Genomic DNA, 16,861 nt, shown 5'->3' with positions numbered 1-16,861 from the left:
TGTGTTTTGCTAATGCATCATTACCTGGCTTTACATACACAGCTCTGATTGATTACAACTGACCAAGCAATTATGCAGGTAAAACAGAAGGAATAGTCTCCTGCTCTGCTGGCTATACAGCACTTTCAGGTTCAAACAGCACAGACCTACAAGAAGCAGGGCAACTAAGTAAGGTGCCATCATTTCCTTAGTTATAGTTCAAAATGGGCCTGGATAAAAAGTCCCCAAATTGTCCTGCTTTTTTTCTGTTGCATTAAAAAAAAAAATCCAAGTAAGGAAATCCCTTTTGAAATAGCATTTACAAGTTTCTAATAATTGAATCCCTGTATCTGTAATGGAAAAGCTGCCTAACTTTTTCTCTAGTGTGATGAAGAAACAAATGTTTTGCTCTGTGATGCTAAATGCTTCAAAGAACACTTTCAGAAGTTTGTCTCTGGAAATGAAAATCCAAACTAGCAGCTTACATTAATTCAAAATTGAGCAATTGTATTGCCCTCTGCCTTCCAAAAAAGTGACTGGCAGAGGCCTACCCTGGGCCATGTTGATTTGTCTGGACAATATTCATCCGCTTAAAGCATACATACATTGAATATCAAATGCTAGGATTGTTCAGCACAGTTACTGCTAAAGTTCATTCAAGCAGTGGATCAAACTATGATTGAGAAAGCTAAAAAGTCACATGCTAGTCACATGCTCTCCATCCCCAGAGGTTTTTAAGATGAGACTGGATGTGGCACTTAGTGCCATGGTCTAGTACCCACAGTGGTAGTGGATCAAGGATTGGACTTGATGATCTCAGAGGGCCTTCCCGACCCGTCTGATTCTATGATTCCATGATTCTGTGATCCAGTCTCATCTTGAAAACCTCCAGGGATGGTGAATCCACCACCTCCCTGGGCAGCCCATTCCATCCAGCTGATTACTCTCTCCATAAAAAATTTCTTCCTAATATCCAACCTAAAGTTCCCCTGCTAGAGCTTAACATCGTGCCCTCTTGTCCTAGCATTTCAGTCTCTAATGCTTCCTAACTTTTTTCGTCACCTGTTTGAGTGAATGGGTTAAAGACAAAATAAACATAAAGCCATGAGTATATTCCAAATGAAAGGACTTGCATTGTAACAGTTTTGAAAAGCCCTAGCATCAAGGATTTTTCAAACCCAGCCTAGAATCATTCTTTCATGTTGGCAAACAAGGATTTGAAAAAACTATGGAGATACACCTTTCTCCCAAACAATTGCAAAGGTTAATATATTAAAAAAAAAAGAAATAAAATAAAATAAAAAAAAAGGCAAGCAGGTCTTCTGAACAATTCATAATGGTGCAAATTAGTCAGTAGTGTTTTGTGACGAGATAAGATTTATGACTCAGGTCATAACTCAAGCTCTTTCTTAAAACCAGCTCACATGACTGTGACTGCAGCACAAATCACAGACTCCCCAACGCTGGTACAATTCGCTGATAACTGGCAGCAGCTCAGGCTTAGTCCACTTACACGTGGTAAGAGGATGAAAAGAGGCCAAGGTACTCAAACACCTCATCCCTGAAGATTTCAACACAAGAAATGGGTTCTTAAGGTATTTGCCAAAGACCAAACAACAAGTTTATCACAGAATTGAGAAAAAAAATCACACGTTCTCCTGAGTTCCAGTTTAGGTCCATAATGTAATGCCATCTTTCTTCTTTCATCTGCAGTGTACCTCCTAAGGAGAGCTAGATGGCTCTTTTGATATGTTTCCTTTACTATTGGACTTTACACAGTTGGTTTATTTTTCCTTCCTTTAGGACAGGATTACATAGAATTACATTCAGAATTCCGATTGCATAATAAGTATTGTTCCAGTGTGCCTTTTTAGCTAGCTCAGGCTAGTAAAAAGGCAAAGGTATTTCAGGTATAACCACAGTGCATAACTGAAAGACTAAAATATGAGCCTTCTAGGCAAACAATCTAATGGATGTTAATATATGTAGAAAAATATAGAGCGTTGAAAATGCACCCTGAGTCATTGTAGTTTACTCCAGCAATTCAAACCACAAAGCCAGAAAAGCCCTGACTTTGTCTTCAGTGTTGCCTCTGGAAGTCCAACAACACATTCTGTCCTGCATGTGCGGGATTCACGCATACACTACAGATGCCATATTTAGCAGAGAAGACTAAAATTTCACTATTAGTCTGTCCTACCAGAGAACATTTCAAAAAGTAAACACTGGGCAGTTTGAACAACCCCTCTCCTGCACCTCCTGTTTTACTTACAAACCAGCTCTTAACACTGTGTCGCTCCAAATCCACACTTGGTAATGCCCAAATGGACCTAATCAGACAAGACAAATCCTTTCCACTCAAGATACTTCTTTTTACTGTGAAAACACATCTTCTAAACTATAGTCTTTTTACATCAGGCAGAACTTCTGCTTCCAGTAACAATACAGTATGCAAACCCACAAATACTCTTTGTTGTATCATTTCCACCTTCAGGAAAGTGTATCTCATCATGACTGCTGGCAGTCAGTCACATTGCAGACATCAGGTGTAAGGCTCAGAAAATAACAGCTCATTTTACAGACTGATTTCAGTACACTAATCTTTAGCACTGAAAACCTCACAGGTTCAATATTTTCCCCGAGAGCCTTATTTCCTTACTTCAGAAGTTTAACAAAAAACAATTTGGTTGTCTTGAACTAAGTTGCAGTTTTCAAAAACAGCTTCCAGGAAAAAACCTAAAAAGACATTGGCTACAATGCCCCTCCACGTGCATCAGAAGGGTTAACTATGAAGCACAACGTGCAATGCTCAGTACGAAAAAATTTAAAAGGCAAAATGCAACGGAAATTGAGAGAGCTACAGATGCTTGAACTCCGCATTCTGTGAAGAAAGGGAGAACCTTTGAATAGATGTCAGCTGGGCATCAGTCCACATCAAGTGCTTAAAGAAGCTTAAGAATTTACACTGCTGTAATTTCTTAGAGCAGCTTAAAAGGTACTTTCAGCTCCTTCCTCCTTTAAAAATATGAGAGACCAGGGGTTTTATCACGTGTCTTGTGATATTAAGTTACATACATCTGGCTCCTGGAATCATCTAAGACACAGAAGCCTTACTAAATCAAATTCAGTCCTGACAATAATGGTAAAAAGTCTAAAAAAAGAGTGCTATAGACAGGACGAGCACTGGAAGGGAATACACCGTCTGAGCTAGGGAGTGATGATTTCTAAATGTTCTTACTTAGAATTATCTGCAAAGGTCTGCCATCAGAAGAACTTCTGATGTATTTTTGATGTATTTTTACTGTCCTCACTCCTTTATGTTTCATGTTAGCACTTCAGATGACAACTGCTCCACAAGCAGTTACGGGCGCACACTTACACCAGTTCCAGCACAGCATAAAAGCACACACAGAAAAAAAAGTTTTTCGAACGCCAGACACTGGGAAATTCTCACAGTTTTAATGTCCATAGTTAAGGCAAACAGTCCACCTCTTCTGAACACTGGACGTTATGACACTGGGCTTTTCTAAGAGCTCTTCCTCCACCTTGCCAAGCAGGGTGAGATGGCAGTCATGTCTGGAATTCATTATTTATATTCTGCTTGGAAGCCCACACTATGCGAATATCAACACGTTCTCTTTAAGCACCACCACGCTGCCCAGCCTGCTGGGCTGACGACTGAGACACCTTCATACGTTCAGGTAGTGGTCCCTTCTGTAAGCCTCTCATCTTCGTCAGGACGGTACTATTTTGGCATCCCACAAAGCCGTGCACCCGCTTCCCTCCAGCCCCACGTGGCAGCACACTGCAGGCGCTATGGGTAGCGTCACCGAGGGGGATTTCGAGGCGAAATCCCCTCACTTTGGCTCCGTGACACGCGGGGCGGATCCCGCCCGCCCTTTGCCCGCTCCCTTCGCTGCCGCCCGCCCCGCCTCGCGCTCCCTCAAGGGGCCCCCGGAGCGCGCGGGGAAAGGGAGGGGGGGGTCCCGTGACGTCACTGACCAGGCCCCGCCTCACGCGCCTCCGTGGCCACATGCCCGCCCAGACCGCGCGCTGCTGAGGGCGCCGCGCGACCCTTGCTTCGACTGGCGCTGTGCGCATGCGCTAGAGCCCGTTTCCCCCAGCCTTGTCCCCCATTCCCACGCGCGCCGTACGTCCCAGAGTGACGTGTGACGCCTTTCCGCCGGCAGTGGGGGCGGGGGCAGGAAGGAAGTCCGCAGGCCCGCCGGTCGCAACCTACCCCGCTAGCCCCCGCGCCGTGACGTAACTTGACGGACAGCCGTTGCAACCAGTCAGAGCTCTAGGGGCCGGCAATTGATTGGTTGTCGTGAGGGGGCGGTGGGTCCCGCGCGCCGGCATAGGTTGGTGGCGGCGGCGCCGGGTTACATAGGGCGGAGTACGGCGTGTCCTTGGGCACAGACCGAGCGGGAGGTGTCGGAGCGCGGTCACTGGGTCTGAGGGCGCAGCGAGGCAGCTGGGCAGGCAGGTGCGGGCACTGGCCGGGGGTAGCCGGGCTGTGTGTGGGGGCGGTGAGCGCCGGGTGGGGAGCGCGGGGAGCGGGCGGCGCGCCCGGTGGTCCTGACCCCATTCCGCCTTCCGAGGCCGCGGCCTGAGGCGGTGGCCGGGGGACAGAGGAAGGTCACGGCGGGGCCGGGCGGCCTCACGACGGGCCGGGACCTGGAGGAGAAGCCCAAGGTCAGCTGGGCGCAGGGGGAGCCGGGGCCAGGCGGCGCGGGCGCCCTTGGGCGCTCCCGCCAGCAGGGACTCTGGGGTCATCCGGGGTCGCGGGGACAGTCCGGTGCCCGCCGCCCTCCGGCCCTGCTGGTGCGCTTTTCCCGCTGGAAAGGAAAGCCTGCGAACAGTCCTGTGCTTTTACACGGGGCTGTTGGTCACCGGGAAACTCTCCTGTTCAGGTGTATGAGCTGTATGTAGGCGTTGTGTTAAGTTTGCTCTTCGCAAGCTATCGTCGTGCCCTTCAAGCGCCGTGGGGCGATTTGTCTGGGGGAAGGCTTTTCCTGCTCTTCAAGCATGTTTAACACTTTGATATCTTATACGTAGTTCTGTACTAATTTTCAAGCCCAGGAGCTATAGCTTGTGGATACACCGTGTGCTGGAGAATTCCCAGGCCCAGGGGCAACAGATGTTGGTTTTGTAAACCAGCGGGGCACTTTTAAAGTTTCTGTTCGGTCGCTGACCTTGAAATGGCAATACTGACCTCTGTGTGCTTGGTCTAGTGCTGAAAATGGGAGATATCGAGAAGGGCAAGAAGATCTTTGTCCAGAAATGTTCCCAGTGCCACACAGTTGAAAAGGGAGGGAAGCATAAGACTGGACCCAACCTGCATGGCCTGTTTGGACGCAAGACTGGACAAGCTGCAGGCTTCTCGTACACAGATGCTAATAAGAACAAAGGTAAACTTAAAGCTGCTCTTTTGAGCTAAGGAACAAAAATACTGAGTTCTCGATGATAGTTCTGGAAGTACTAAAATCTGACAAAAATTAAAATAATAAACACACTTATATTCTTGTTCTCGCCATTATTTCAAAGTCATTAACTATCTTCTTTTTCCTTCTCTCTAGGTATCACCTGGGGTGAGGATACTCTGATGGAGTATTTGGAAAATCCAAAAAAGTATATCCCAGGAACAAAGATGATTTTTGCGGGTATTAAGAAGAAGGCTGAGAGAGCAGACTTAATAGCATACCTCAAAGATGCCACTTCAAAGTAAAAGTTATCTGCTGCCTTATTTATTTCACAAAGGAGATGGCAATGGAAATGTCTGTGATGGTTTTTAAACTTTCTATTTTTACATGTACTGTGTCTAACCTGAAAATCTGTCTGACCCATCAGATAACCTTGCTCAGGATGGGTCACTGGAGTACACACTTGTTTGGCAGCCATTAACTTAACAGAAACTATGTAATTGGTTTCATGATCATAAAAATTAAAAAAACACAAAACAAAAAGCATTTCCTGCCTCTTCATTGTTTAAAAAATGTATATAAATAATCAAATGAGTAATTGTCAGCAGCATAATAGCTTTGACAGCCCAACTCTTTCAGATTAAAAAGCAGGGTGGTTTTTGGCATCTTCCACCATGCATCTTCTGTTATATTACTTTAAAAACTTAAAAAAAACCCACCAGCGAAACAAGAAAGACTTTAAAACACTCAACCCTAACATAATATTTTTCTAAATTTAATCAGTGCTAGGTGTTGCAGTATATATTAATCTGTCTAAAGCTTGCATTAAAAATGCATTTCATCTGATTTAAGTATTTGTGAAATGGCAGTTGTGCCCAGCCACTTGTCTTTTATCTGATGGAAGTATGTTACCTGATTCATCCAGACTTGCACACTGCATGCACCACTCCCCTTCAGAAACATCTTCAGTTTTAAAGTGTTATTGAAGCCCTTTGTTCAGTAAATCTTCTGAAAACAGCCATTCTTAGTGTAATGAATAGAACAGAAAAACATCCTGATCTGGAAATACAAGTGCTAAAGACCAAGCTGAGAGTTATTTAATCTTCTTAATTCAGCAGAAGCGTTCACCTACAATCTTGTTACTATTTCAGATGAAGGGGTACAGGAATGAATGTGCTGGTAGACTTAAAAACTAATGGTCTTCCTCTGTGCCTGGCTGTAGCCTGTCATTACTTCTGAAGGTTCTGTTTTGCCCATTGTAAAGCATTTTTAACGTTTTAAATGGGTTTTTTTTCATAGTAAGCAAGTTGTTCAGAAGAATGTATTTACTGTGTACCAACAGTAAGGCATAACTTGGAGCAATCAATACTGTAAATTAAAAAAAAAAAATTAAACTTCTTTTACTGTGTGTGTCTGGAATTAAGTGAAAAACTGTAGGTGCCCAGGTTTACATCATTAGGAAACCAAATAAACAAAAGCTCCATGTGAAAAAAAAGTAAATGCTACTTGAGTTGGTGGGAGAAGTACTTAAAAGCATGGCAGAGTTAGAAAGTATTTTGGACTAGAACCAGCAAAGCTTTTTTATCAATGTTCTCCTTAACAGCACTTTTGCTGTGATTCCCAAGTAAGAAGGGAGATAAATCAAGGTAGCTCGAAAGCTGTAGCTGTACTGTAGGATGGGCTGAGTTGAATTATATCAAATAGTGTGCTTAGTGCCTAAGCTTCAAAGAGCTGTTATTCAAAATTAAACATGAAAAGAACTAAGATTACTAACAATGATCTCAGTGGTTGCTACCATATGTGTTGTGATTATTTTTTCTTTCCAAACTAACTTGCAAGCACCATTTCTTACAATTAGGGAGACAGACAATATTAACCAACAGCAACTTCTTGTTAAAAGAGAGCTTCAAATTGCAGTAGTTTATTACTGTTCCAGTTTTCAGAAGTGATGTTTATCAGCACCTTTATGGCTGTGCAGAACTTAGTTTCCTCTGTGCCAAAATCCTGATAGAGCAGTTGTAGATACAGGATGTAACCATACCCAACTCTGCAGTCTTCTAAAATGGTTATGGTGGATTGCATGGAGAGAGTTGTGACACTCTGTTCTGTCAGCACCTTTATGAGGGCAAAAAAGACCATGATCTCTAAGTTCCTCTTCTCTACAACTTGTTTCTTCTCCAGATCAATTAGAGAAGAGTATTTTTTGGTAAGGTGCCATTTAATTCTGCACAGGCAGCCATTTACAAAAAGTAAGCTACCTATCTTTAGAAAAACTTCAGGAAAAAGCAGAGTGATCCTTTGCCCAGAGTAAGCAGGGGACATAGTTGAGCTTGGCTGTTCTATCTGTGCCTCAGAGACCTCGGTACAAAGAAAAGTGCTGCTTATATGTACCACAGAAGAGGGAGAAAAATGTAACTTTTAATTTTAGACTGAGCATGCATCCTTGTTTACATTTTAGGGGAAAGGCCCTTCAGACCTTTAGAATGTCATCTTTTTATGTATACAGCCCTAGACAGACCTATACATAAAATATTTGTTGTAGGCAACTCGCAGCCGTTTGCCACTGGACAAACACAATACTATGGTGTTTCTAGTATCTTATAGAGAATACTGAAACAGAAGGAGGTTAGACTACCACTTCTTGAGGTAAGTCATAGTGCAAGGGCCTGGGTGGGTTCTTTGCAGGGTGGGAAGCAGATATCCAGGTCAGTTGTATAATCAAGCTTTAGTTCTTTGATTTCTGGTTTATATTATAGAGTAGGAGGAGTGGGGTTTGCCTTTGTTTTATGAAGTACCACATTTAGTGGTTTTCTTTCTGACAGTGGTATCAGTCTAGACACTTGGCATTTCAGTAGTTCCTTTACAGTTCCAAATTAGGGAATCAAGGCACCATTGCCAAACATTGCAACATCTCATAGAAATGATTCTTGGCTACTAGTTTATGGCTTTGGTGGGGCATGCCTTTAAAACTGACCTTGTAATATTTTCACACGTACTTATGCAAAGGAATGGAGATTGTCAATAAAGAGAGGAAAAGGTAAAATCCAAAAGCACACTTTTTCACAGTATGACTTCAAAATAAGTAGGATACTTTTAAAATTATAACATCTATTAGTTATGCATTCCATTGAAATTTAGTGATACAGAAGCTATTTTGTTTATTTAGAGTCTTAATTCAAGTGTAACCACTCTACAAACAACTTAGGAAAGTTCCATTTGTTGCTGCCTATCCAGTTGTAGATAATTGCTTCAGTTAAAGATGTGTTCATTTTGATAGATCTTGTCTTGTATAGGATTATGAAATACTTTCCTTTTTTTCAGTATAAAATACAGTATCAGTGATCCAAAAGAAGTGTGATACATTATGCTTCTTTTGTGGGGAAGAACAAAAATTAAACAACTAATAGATAAGAATTAGATTTTCTAGTCTCTTACATATATCAAAGACCATTGAGTTGCACATATTTACCTCTGTATTAAGCCTTGTCATTTGCCTTTATCCAAAACACATCCTAAAAACTCTTCCAGGGCCAAAGCCAACAGAAGTCTCTGTTTTACTGCATACAGGATGAGTTGAACCATTTCAAATTGATGTCCTGAAAAGCAGGTTATTCTGGGAGGTGAGCAGCCCAGAGCTAGCAGTAGGAAATGTTACGCTGGGGAAGGATGTGAAATCCTATCCCCTCCCGTGCTGCAGTGGCTGAGTCAGGACTCCAGATAATTGTCACTATCTGCTCATGATTCAGAGCTTGCATGTAAGTACTTGCATGTTTTTTTCCAGGATTGTTCTTTTGATCTGATATACAGAAAATATGGTCGCCTTTTGAATATTAGTTTCTGGTTAGAGATCTCACAGGAGATAAGAGACATGGATGATGTTTGCTTCTGTGACATGATACAGATTCACATCCCCAAGTTTCCAGAAGGCTGAATTCACCACCAAACTGAACGTATGTGCTGGAAAGAAGATGCTCTATGCCTCTGTTGGAGCTGTCATTATGCAAAAGGAGAGCTAGAAAGAAAATTAGCAAAGGAGGAACTAACACTAGCAAAGTGTTCAAAACACATACCTTAGAGCAGGGGAGGTATATTCTTTCCAGATTATTTATGCATGTAATTTTAAACAGTGTTGGATAAAAATAAACCTGGCAGTAGAAACCAGAAGTTATTAACTCTGCTGCTTTACATCTCATTAAAGCTGTTCAATGCTGCTTGCTTATGCAATGTGAGCCTCTGCCTTGTATCTTTCAGAATCACCCACTCTCCAGATGCATCTTCCCCTTCCTTCATATGTTAAAGTGTGCTTTCTTATCTAAGACTGTGCTTGCTGTCCCCATCTTACCACACTGCCAGATTTTGGTCATAAGCACTCAAATCAAAAGCTGTTACTGGAAACACTGCATAGTGTTCTCACTCTTACAATAATCTGCAGAAATTCACTGCCGATGGTCCCATTCATTCATGAGAGTTTGATGACAATTTCTTTTTAAGATGTCTGATGATTCTTAATCTATGGGACAATGCCTTTTATTGATCTTCTTTAATTCTAAATTTTTAATAGACCTAACTACAGAAGGTAGCTTTTACCTGCACTATACCTCAGGATTGTTTGGGGTTTTTTTGGTATGAGATGCAGTGTGGTGATGTGAGCATTCCCTGATGTATAATGCTTCTAGACAAGTAGGAAAGATGCATCACATACACTGAATTTTAAAAATATCATTAGTGTCACCTACGTGTCACCAGTACCCTCAAGAATCTGGTGCTCTTTCTTACCTAGGTTTCATTGCAAGAGTGTGCCTATGCTGACTGTAACCAGCCTTTCCCTGAAGGCATGTCTCATATTTCTCTTTCCACTGCTGATTTGTTAATTGGCAAACAGAGAGGAAAGGAAATCAGATTTCTCCATATCTTGCCATGTTTGCTATAGGACTCCTGTCATTTTATTTCCAGTTATTCTGTCAGTTTATTTGCTATTAATCACGGAATCACAGAATCATTTAGGTTGGAAAAGACCTCCAATATCATTGATCCCAACCTTTGACCAAGCACCACCTTGTCAACTAGACTATGGCATTAAGTGGCAAACAGCATCCAGTTGTTTCTTGAACACCTTCAGGGATGGCGACTCCACCACCTCCCTGGACATTCTGTTCCAATGCTGAACAACCCTATCCATGAGGAAGTTCTTCTTGATTCCAACCTAAACCCCCTGGCACAGCTTGAGGCTGTGTCCTATCCTCCTGTCACTAGAGAGAAGAGACTGACCTCCACTTGGCTACAACCTCCTTTCGAGTAGTTGTAGAGAATTACAAGATCATCCCTGAGCTTCCTCTTCTCCAGGCTAAACAACCCCAGTTCCCTCAGCTTTTCCTCATAGAACTTACTCTCTAGATCCTTCACCAGCTTCGTTGCCCTTCTCTGGACTTGCTTCAGCACCTCAATGTCTTTCTTGTAATGAGGGGCCCAAAACTGGACACAGTACCTGAGGTGAGGCCTCACCAGTGCTGGGTAAAGAGGAACAATCACTTCCCGGGCCAAATACTAGATATTAGATCTGGAGTCCTTCCAGTGGTATTTTTATAGGAAAGGTACCACATTTTCAATTCCACAAATCTTTGCCATAAAGAATTATCGTAATTATCATGTACAAATTGTCACTGGTTGGCTATCCATCTGGTCTTTCTCTTCTTCATTTTATGTTACTATTAAAATTTATACTTCTTTTATACTGTCTGAACTGCAAACAGCTTCTTGTACTTTACTATTCAGATGTCTTTAATTTACACATCTCTTAACTCTGTAGTGGGCTTTAAAAAAGTTTCCAGTTAAAGACTTGAAAAATCCTTTTGTGTTGTTTCAATTTTTTTTATTTATTTTTTTCTTAATTCACTGAAAACGGTTCGGTTTCAACTGGGTACGCAAGAAAATGTCTTTTCTTGTGAGCCTCAGAAACATGCTTCCAAAAAGCAATGATGGAAGTGTGGAGAAACGTCTTCAACTGGCAGCATTTGATCGGTTTCTTGCTTACACCCAATGAACAGGAGAGGGAGCCAATGTGCTAAAAAGCTGCAGAAGAATTGTAACCTGCACTTGAAGGTAATTTTAAACAAACCTCGGACAGTTTGAAAAACGAATTTCATTTGTACAAGAAGCGGTTTTAATGTAAGTGCTCAGCAAAAAGCACTGAAGGTGATTATTACAGCTGAATGCGTTGGTTTTTCTGCAGTAAGTTTGGGTTATTCTGAAGTCCTAAGCCGATTCATGTTTTATATTTCATGAGGGTAGCTCGAGTTTGAAATAGCCTGTATTAAATTTCAGTCTATTCAAATGGTAAAAGATTCAGTTAGCAAAATGTTTCTTTGTGACTTCTCAAAAGAATCTTAAATCAAAGGTGACAATCTCTAATGCACACTCTGGCTTTGTTCCTACTGTGGAGCTCACTTTGATGTCATCAGTTGAAGTATTGAGCTTGAAATGGACATACAGGTTGTAATAGAGTTTCTCCACTAGCAGTTAGGCAGGTACATGGTGACCTTTGTTAACAAAAATGCACTTTAAATCTGTTTCTAGTACTATTTTATGGATGGTGCTTGATGACAGTCTCATTACTCTGAAAACTGTGATGTTTTGTAATACTCGTGTAGCTAAATTAGCATTGTTACTATTATTTATTAATATTTGTAACCTTGAGTCAGAATTTTACTTAGCTGGAGTATTTCTCATGAGAATATCAATGGTAATTATTTAACCATCAGTATGGATTTTCTGGCACGTGCCTGACCATGAAGCCTTTGCAATTCTTCAAAAGACCATGTTGCCTTTTTTTCCTATCAATTCATGGTCAATGTGTATGTTACAAGTTAAGCTTCTTTTGCAGTGCCTAACTCTACCAGGAACAGTCTGATCAGACATTAATAATTTAGCTCATATATGTGTTTGCTGTCACTCTGAATTCTCAGAAAGACAGCATCTCTCTCTGTACCAGCATTCAATGACATATCAGAAAAATCTCCCCAAAGAGAGGTGCAATTGCTGTTGAAAGATTCTTCCACATCAGAAAATCTATCAAAAACATAGAGTAGTCTTCTACAAGTGAACAGGGTCTTAAGATATAAATCAAGATGACACAAATGAAGCAAAGAAAGGGGAAACAAAGTGGAAATTAAACAAAGTTAGTACAGGGTGACGTATTATATGTTCAGCAGGGACAAAGACTCACTTGTGCTTTCACCTATTGAGCTAGGTATTACAGTATGAAAGGAAAGGCACTGGAAACCCAGAAGTAACAAAAACCAGACTTGTCTATCTTCAGTGGAAGGTTTAGAGGGGGTGGGTGGGTGGAGTGTGCATTCAGTGAGTATATCCCTTTGGTTGGATACCTTTAATTTTGCTTCAGCTAATTGAAGTCATCCAATTGAAGCTACCTGGTTCCAGCAGTCTGCACTTCGCTTCCACCGATTTTGCTGATATATTTTCCATGTTAGCAGATCAGCCAGCTGAGAAATGGTGTGATGTTTACTCAGTGCACATATCAAATGATGTTTTGCAGGGCTGTGAGCTCTGATTCTTCAGTAATGCCAGAGCCGAATGTCACCACTGACACAACATGCTTGAGTTACACTGAAGTTCATGTCATAGCTTTAAAGTTTGCTCCAGCTTCAGATCTTACCTGAAAAGTACAGGTCAGTAATCTTCAGTAGACATGGTGAATATACTAAAGATAAAAGGGTAACAAAAGGGGCTCTAGCACAGGAGAGAGTAGTCACACAGTTGAGTCAGGATGAAAAAGAGCCTTTGTTTTTTAGCCAGAAAAGTATTGATAAGGATCTTGGCCTAAATTACATTTACATTGCCGATATATTTTGTTTTAAATTTAAGGATGCTAGTTCTCTGAACTGCTCTGTGCCAATCTAGAATGCAACTGAAAGTCAAGTCATCGTGAAAGCCTCCAGAAGTGAAGATAAAAGGACCCAAAGCCCAATGAATCTACATCTACTGTAGTGCAATCTGTCTGGCTCTTTGCCTGTCTGGCTCTTTAATACCAGTTTTCAGTTTCTAGATAGTGCAGCCTGATGTTCTGACTGATCAGTTTTAGCCAAATTTTTGTTTTTCTCTCAGAAAATGGTTTCCAATAATCTTAAGATTTCAAGAAAACTATTCCTTTGAGAAAGCAGTTGGTTTTATTTTTCTCATACAATCAAATCAATGCTATGTATAGCACTGGTGCTATTGCCCGGAAAGCAGGAGAAGGAAAGGTCACAGTGAAGGCTTCTCCCACTGCCTGAGTGAGCTGGGATACTCCCCTCCAAGGGCTTCACACCATGACCCAAAGACAGGACTGTCACGAGTTTTGCACCCATGACAGTTTGGTGTCTGGCAGCTGGAGTGCTTTTGCTAATAGCTCTGGGAAGCCTTTCAGAGTCCCATGCTCCATCCTAAAAAAAACAGGGTAAAACGGGATGGACAAAGAGACAGAAACCGTTATCAATTTGTGCACTGTGGTGTAGAGGTTCAATCTGGGGGAGTTTCCTGTTTGGGATGGTAGGCCAAGAGTTGTTTTTCCACCCAGATTTATCTTAAATCTTAACCTTCCCACTGCCCGTTACCATTAATATCTGCCACCCCTCAACTCCCCTCAATGCAGCTCCTTTTCCTGCATGGCTGCAGCAGTAACCTCCAGTAACCAGGTCTCGGACAGGCTTGACTTCTTCAAAAAGGGGGACAGCCTCCACTGATCTTCCAGGTAGGTGTAATTTTCTTTCTACTATGTTAAAATTTCCAAACATCTTTCTTTCTCACCTTAGGGTTACAGAGTTGGGTTTTTAAAAAACAGCACAGGATCTTAGAGTCACTAAGATCAGTGATTCCTTACCTAGTCTTCAGATTTTTCCAGGTCTTTCTTGGGCAATCTAATCACTCATTTGCTTAACTGAAAGAGTTGGGATCCTCATTCTCTGTAAGCTCTTCTAAGTTTAGGGGGATGTTGGTTTTTTTTCTTCTAAGTTGTTTGTTTGTTATTTGTTTGTTCATTTGTTTTGCAAGAACTAAGAGGTTTTAATTCAGAGAGTCTCTGAATGGCCCAGCCAGCCCCTTCCTCATGCGAGAATATAATAACATAATCATAAGGGCTTTCCTTTTTTTTTCCATTTGTCTAACTGCTTGAAGTTGATCCTGAGGGACTTCAAATACAAGGTAATTACTGGGTAAGTATTTCTTATTACTTCATCTGTGGAAGTTCACTTCATTGGTGCGCATCATATGCTCAATTTCTCTTTATCGACCTAATGTAATAAGAGAGCTTGTAACTTCACTGAAAATAATAGTAAATATCAAGTGTATGTTTTATGACAGTACTCAACATTAAAAGGTTTCAGAGGCAGATTTCTTAACTTTCAGTAGCACAGTTGCATAAGTCTAAATAAAAGCTTTATAGTAGCATGACGAGAATCTTTAACTTGGAGTTTCATATTAGAATAAGCAAATATTAATGAAATTCTGAAATGTTTGATCCTCTGGTGACCCATCCTGCTTTCCTTTGCTGTCTACAGATACATGTCTCCAGAGAATCAAATAAATGGTTGTAGTCATTGCTAAAATATTCAGCCAGAAGATGTTTGGTTTAAGCTATTTCTAACGGAGTACCTGCATAAACACAATCACTTGTTCATTTTTCTTTTATTTTTGTTTAACTGAGGTCCTTCTCTCTCACACACATGGAGGGTAGCATAGGAAAGAGAGGGGCTTATGAACTCTGCTATGTAGAACTGTTTCCCATAGCTCTGGATGTACTCCATATGGGTGAGACTGTCCTGTGACTTGTTCATGCCTACAGTTTCTTTCCAGCCACAGAGGAAACCTTCTCCCTTTTCATGAAGCCACCTTTTAAAGGAAGGCCTGTTATTTTGTTACCTAAGCCTATGTTTTCCAATAAATGTAGGTGGAATCAGTCTGAGTTTGTACAGTCTTGTGGCTGTCTCTGAAACTGTTTCTTTGCAAGTTTTAAGTGGTGCAGGCATTTTATTTTACAAGTAGAAGAAAAGTTTTAACTACTCTCAGGAATGGTATGCACTTAAAACTGTAAAATTGTATGCTTCAAACTTTTTAACTGTGGGCAAATATGCATTTGTTTAAAATTTGCAAGTAGGTGGATTTTTTTCTGTCTTGCCAAGCCTTGTAGGAATTACATAGCCCTACAAGCAATTTGTAAGTATTTTATAGACTTTGGTGAGTTCAGAAATGCTACAGCTTTTCTCTTATGCTTTAATGCATACATGAGACCGTGAATCTGCCAGTATGTCTAATTGCAGAAAATGCAAGTACCGGGAAGTCTACACAAGGTGTACAAAGCATGCCAGAAGTGTGAACTTCACTGTTTCTTTCCTGTCACTTTCAGGAAGACCAAGGTCTTAAAAAATTGTAGGTGTCAACTAGAAATTAATGTGGCCAATGTGTCTCACACGTCTGCCTGAAGTTTGGCTCTTACACCCAAACTTCGTTAGAAAGGGTTTACTCTCCATATTTGCCTTGTTTTTATTTCCCTGCCACCATGACCAAAATTAAAACCTCATCTGGGGGAATTTCATGTGTATACCACTGTATTAAAGCATCTCAATAGGGGCTTGCAAGGCTGGTGCATATATATATATATATATATGTATATATATATATATATATATGTAGGTTTGGGCTTTTGTTTTTCATCTTTGATTGCTTCTATGGATTTCTTTCTGGATTATTCCTCTGTAGCTTCAAAGTTTGGCTCAGAAAAGCTCAGAGGCCAATATTTGTGTTCCTTGTTTGAATTCCATGTTATGGAAGACATAGCAGAGGCAGCCCAGTAATTAAAAAGTGAATGTTTACTGATGTTACCTTGAATCTCTTGCAACAGAAGAAAAGCTAATTTAATGACTGAAGCAACAACTTTGGTTTAAAAGACATCCTATATATGGAATCCAAGATTTATGTCCTGGAAGGATCAACTCTTCATCCTTCATTTGTCCAGCATTAAATAGTCCATTGAGAAGAGCTTGTCTACAATGAATGGATGATGAACCTCACCCCATCCCCAGCCCAGTTCCTTCTGATAAAGTTATGGTGTCTCTATTCTCTTTGAATGAAGTCTTGTTTTTGGTTTTGCTCTGCTGTTTGCTCATCAGTTTCTGTGTTGTTCTATACTCTCGCTGCTTCACAGTTTATGTACAGATAACAAAAAATTAAGTCTGCAACATATAAGTTACTTCAATAATAATTGCATCNTCCAACCTAAACCCCCTGGCACAGCTTGAGGCTGTGTCCTATCCTCCTGTCACTAGAGAGAAGAGACTGACCTCCACTTGGCTACAACCTCCTTTCGAGTAGTTGTAGAGAATTACAAGATCATCCCTGAGCTTCCTCTTCTCCAGGCTAAACAACCCCAGTTCCCTCAGCTTTTCCTCATAGAACTTACTCTCTAGATC

The 16,861-nt window shown here is 41.2% G+C and overlaps 1 protein-coding gene and 1 long non-coding RNA gene across 4 annotated transcripts; both read left to right on the top strand.

Moving 5' to 3' along the window:
- The first annotated feature begins 4,347 nt into the window (after positions 1–4,347).
- LOC108501705 (cytochrome c) lies at positions 4,348–6,812 on the top strand. Of its 3 annotated transcripts, none has more exons than XM_017823873.1 (3): positions 4,348–4,461; positions 5,214–5,390; positions 5,559–6,812. In XM_017823873.1, exons 2-3 carry the CDS (start codon positions 5,222–5,224, stop codon positions 5,705–5,707), a joined length of 318 nt encoding a protein of 105 aa, XP_017679362.1. In that variant the 5' UTR covers positions 4,348–4,461; positions 5,214–5,221; the 3' UTR covers positions 5,708–6,812. The 3 variants fall into 3 exon arrangements, with proteins under 3 accessions (XP_017679362.1, XP_017679359.1, XP_017679361.1); XM_017823870.1 differs by having other exon boundaries at positions 4,349–4,465; XM_017823872.1 differs by having other exon boundaries at positions 4,360–4,457.
- A 4,057-nt stretch (positions 6,813–10,869) lies between these two features.
- On the top strand, positions 10,870–16,562 carry LOC108501706. Its single transcript, XR_001876265.1, has 5 exons — positions 10,870–11,501; positions 12,955–13,087; positions 14,050–14,148; positions 14,571–14,608; positions 16,294–16,562. It is a non-coding gene; the product is annotated as an uncharacterized LOC108501706 (long non-coding RNA).
- The last annotated feature ends 299 nt before the right edge of the window (positions 16,563–16,861 follow it).

Source organism: Lepidothrix coronata, unplaced genomic scaffold (genome assembly GCF_001604755.1).
Source record: "Lepidothrix coronata isolate B3197 unplaced genomic scaffold, Lepidothrix_coronata-1.0 Scaffold106, whole genome shotgun sequence".
NCBI classification, from domain to species: domain Eukaryota; kingdom Metazoa; phylum Chordata; class Aves; order Passeriformes; family Pipridae; genus Lepidothrix; species Lepidothrix coronata.
This window is presented reverse-complemented; position numbering and strand designations above follow the sequence as displayed.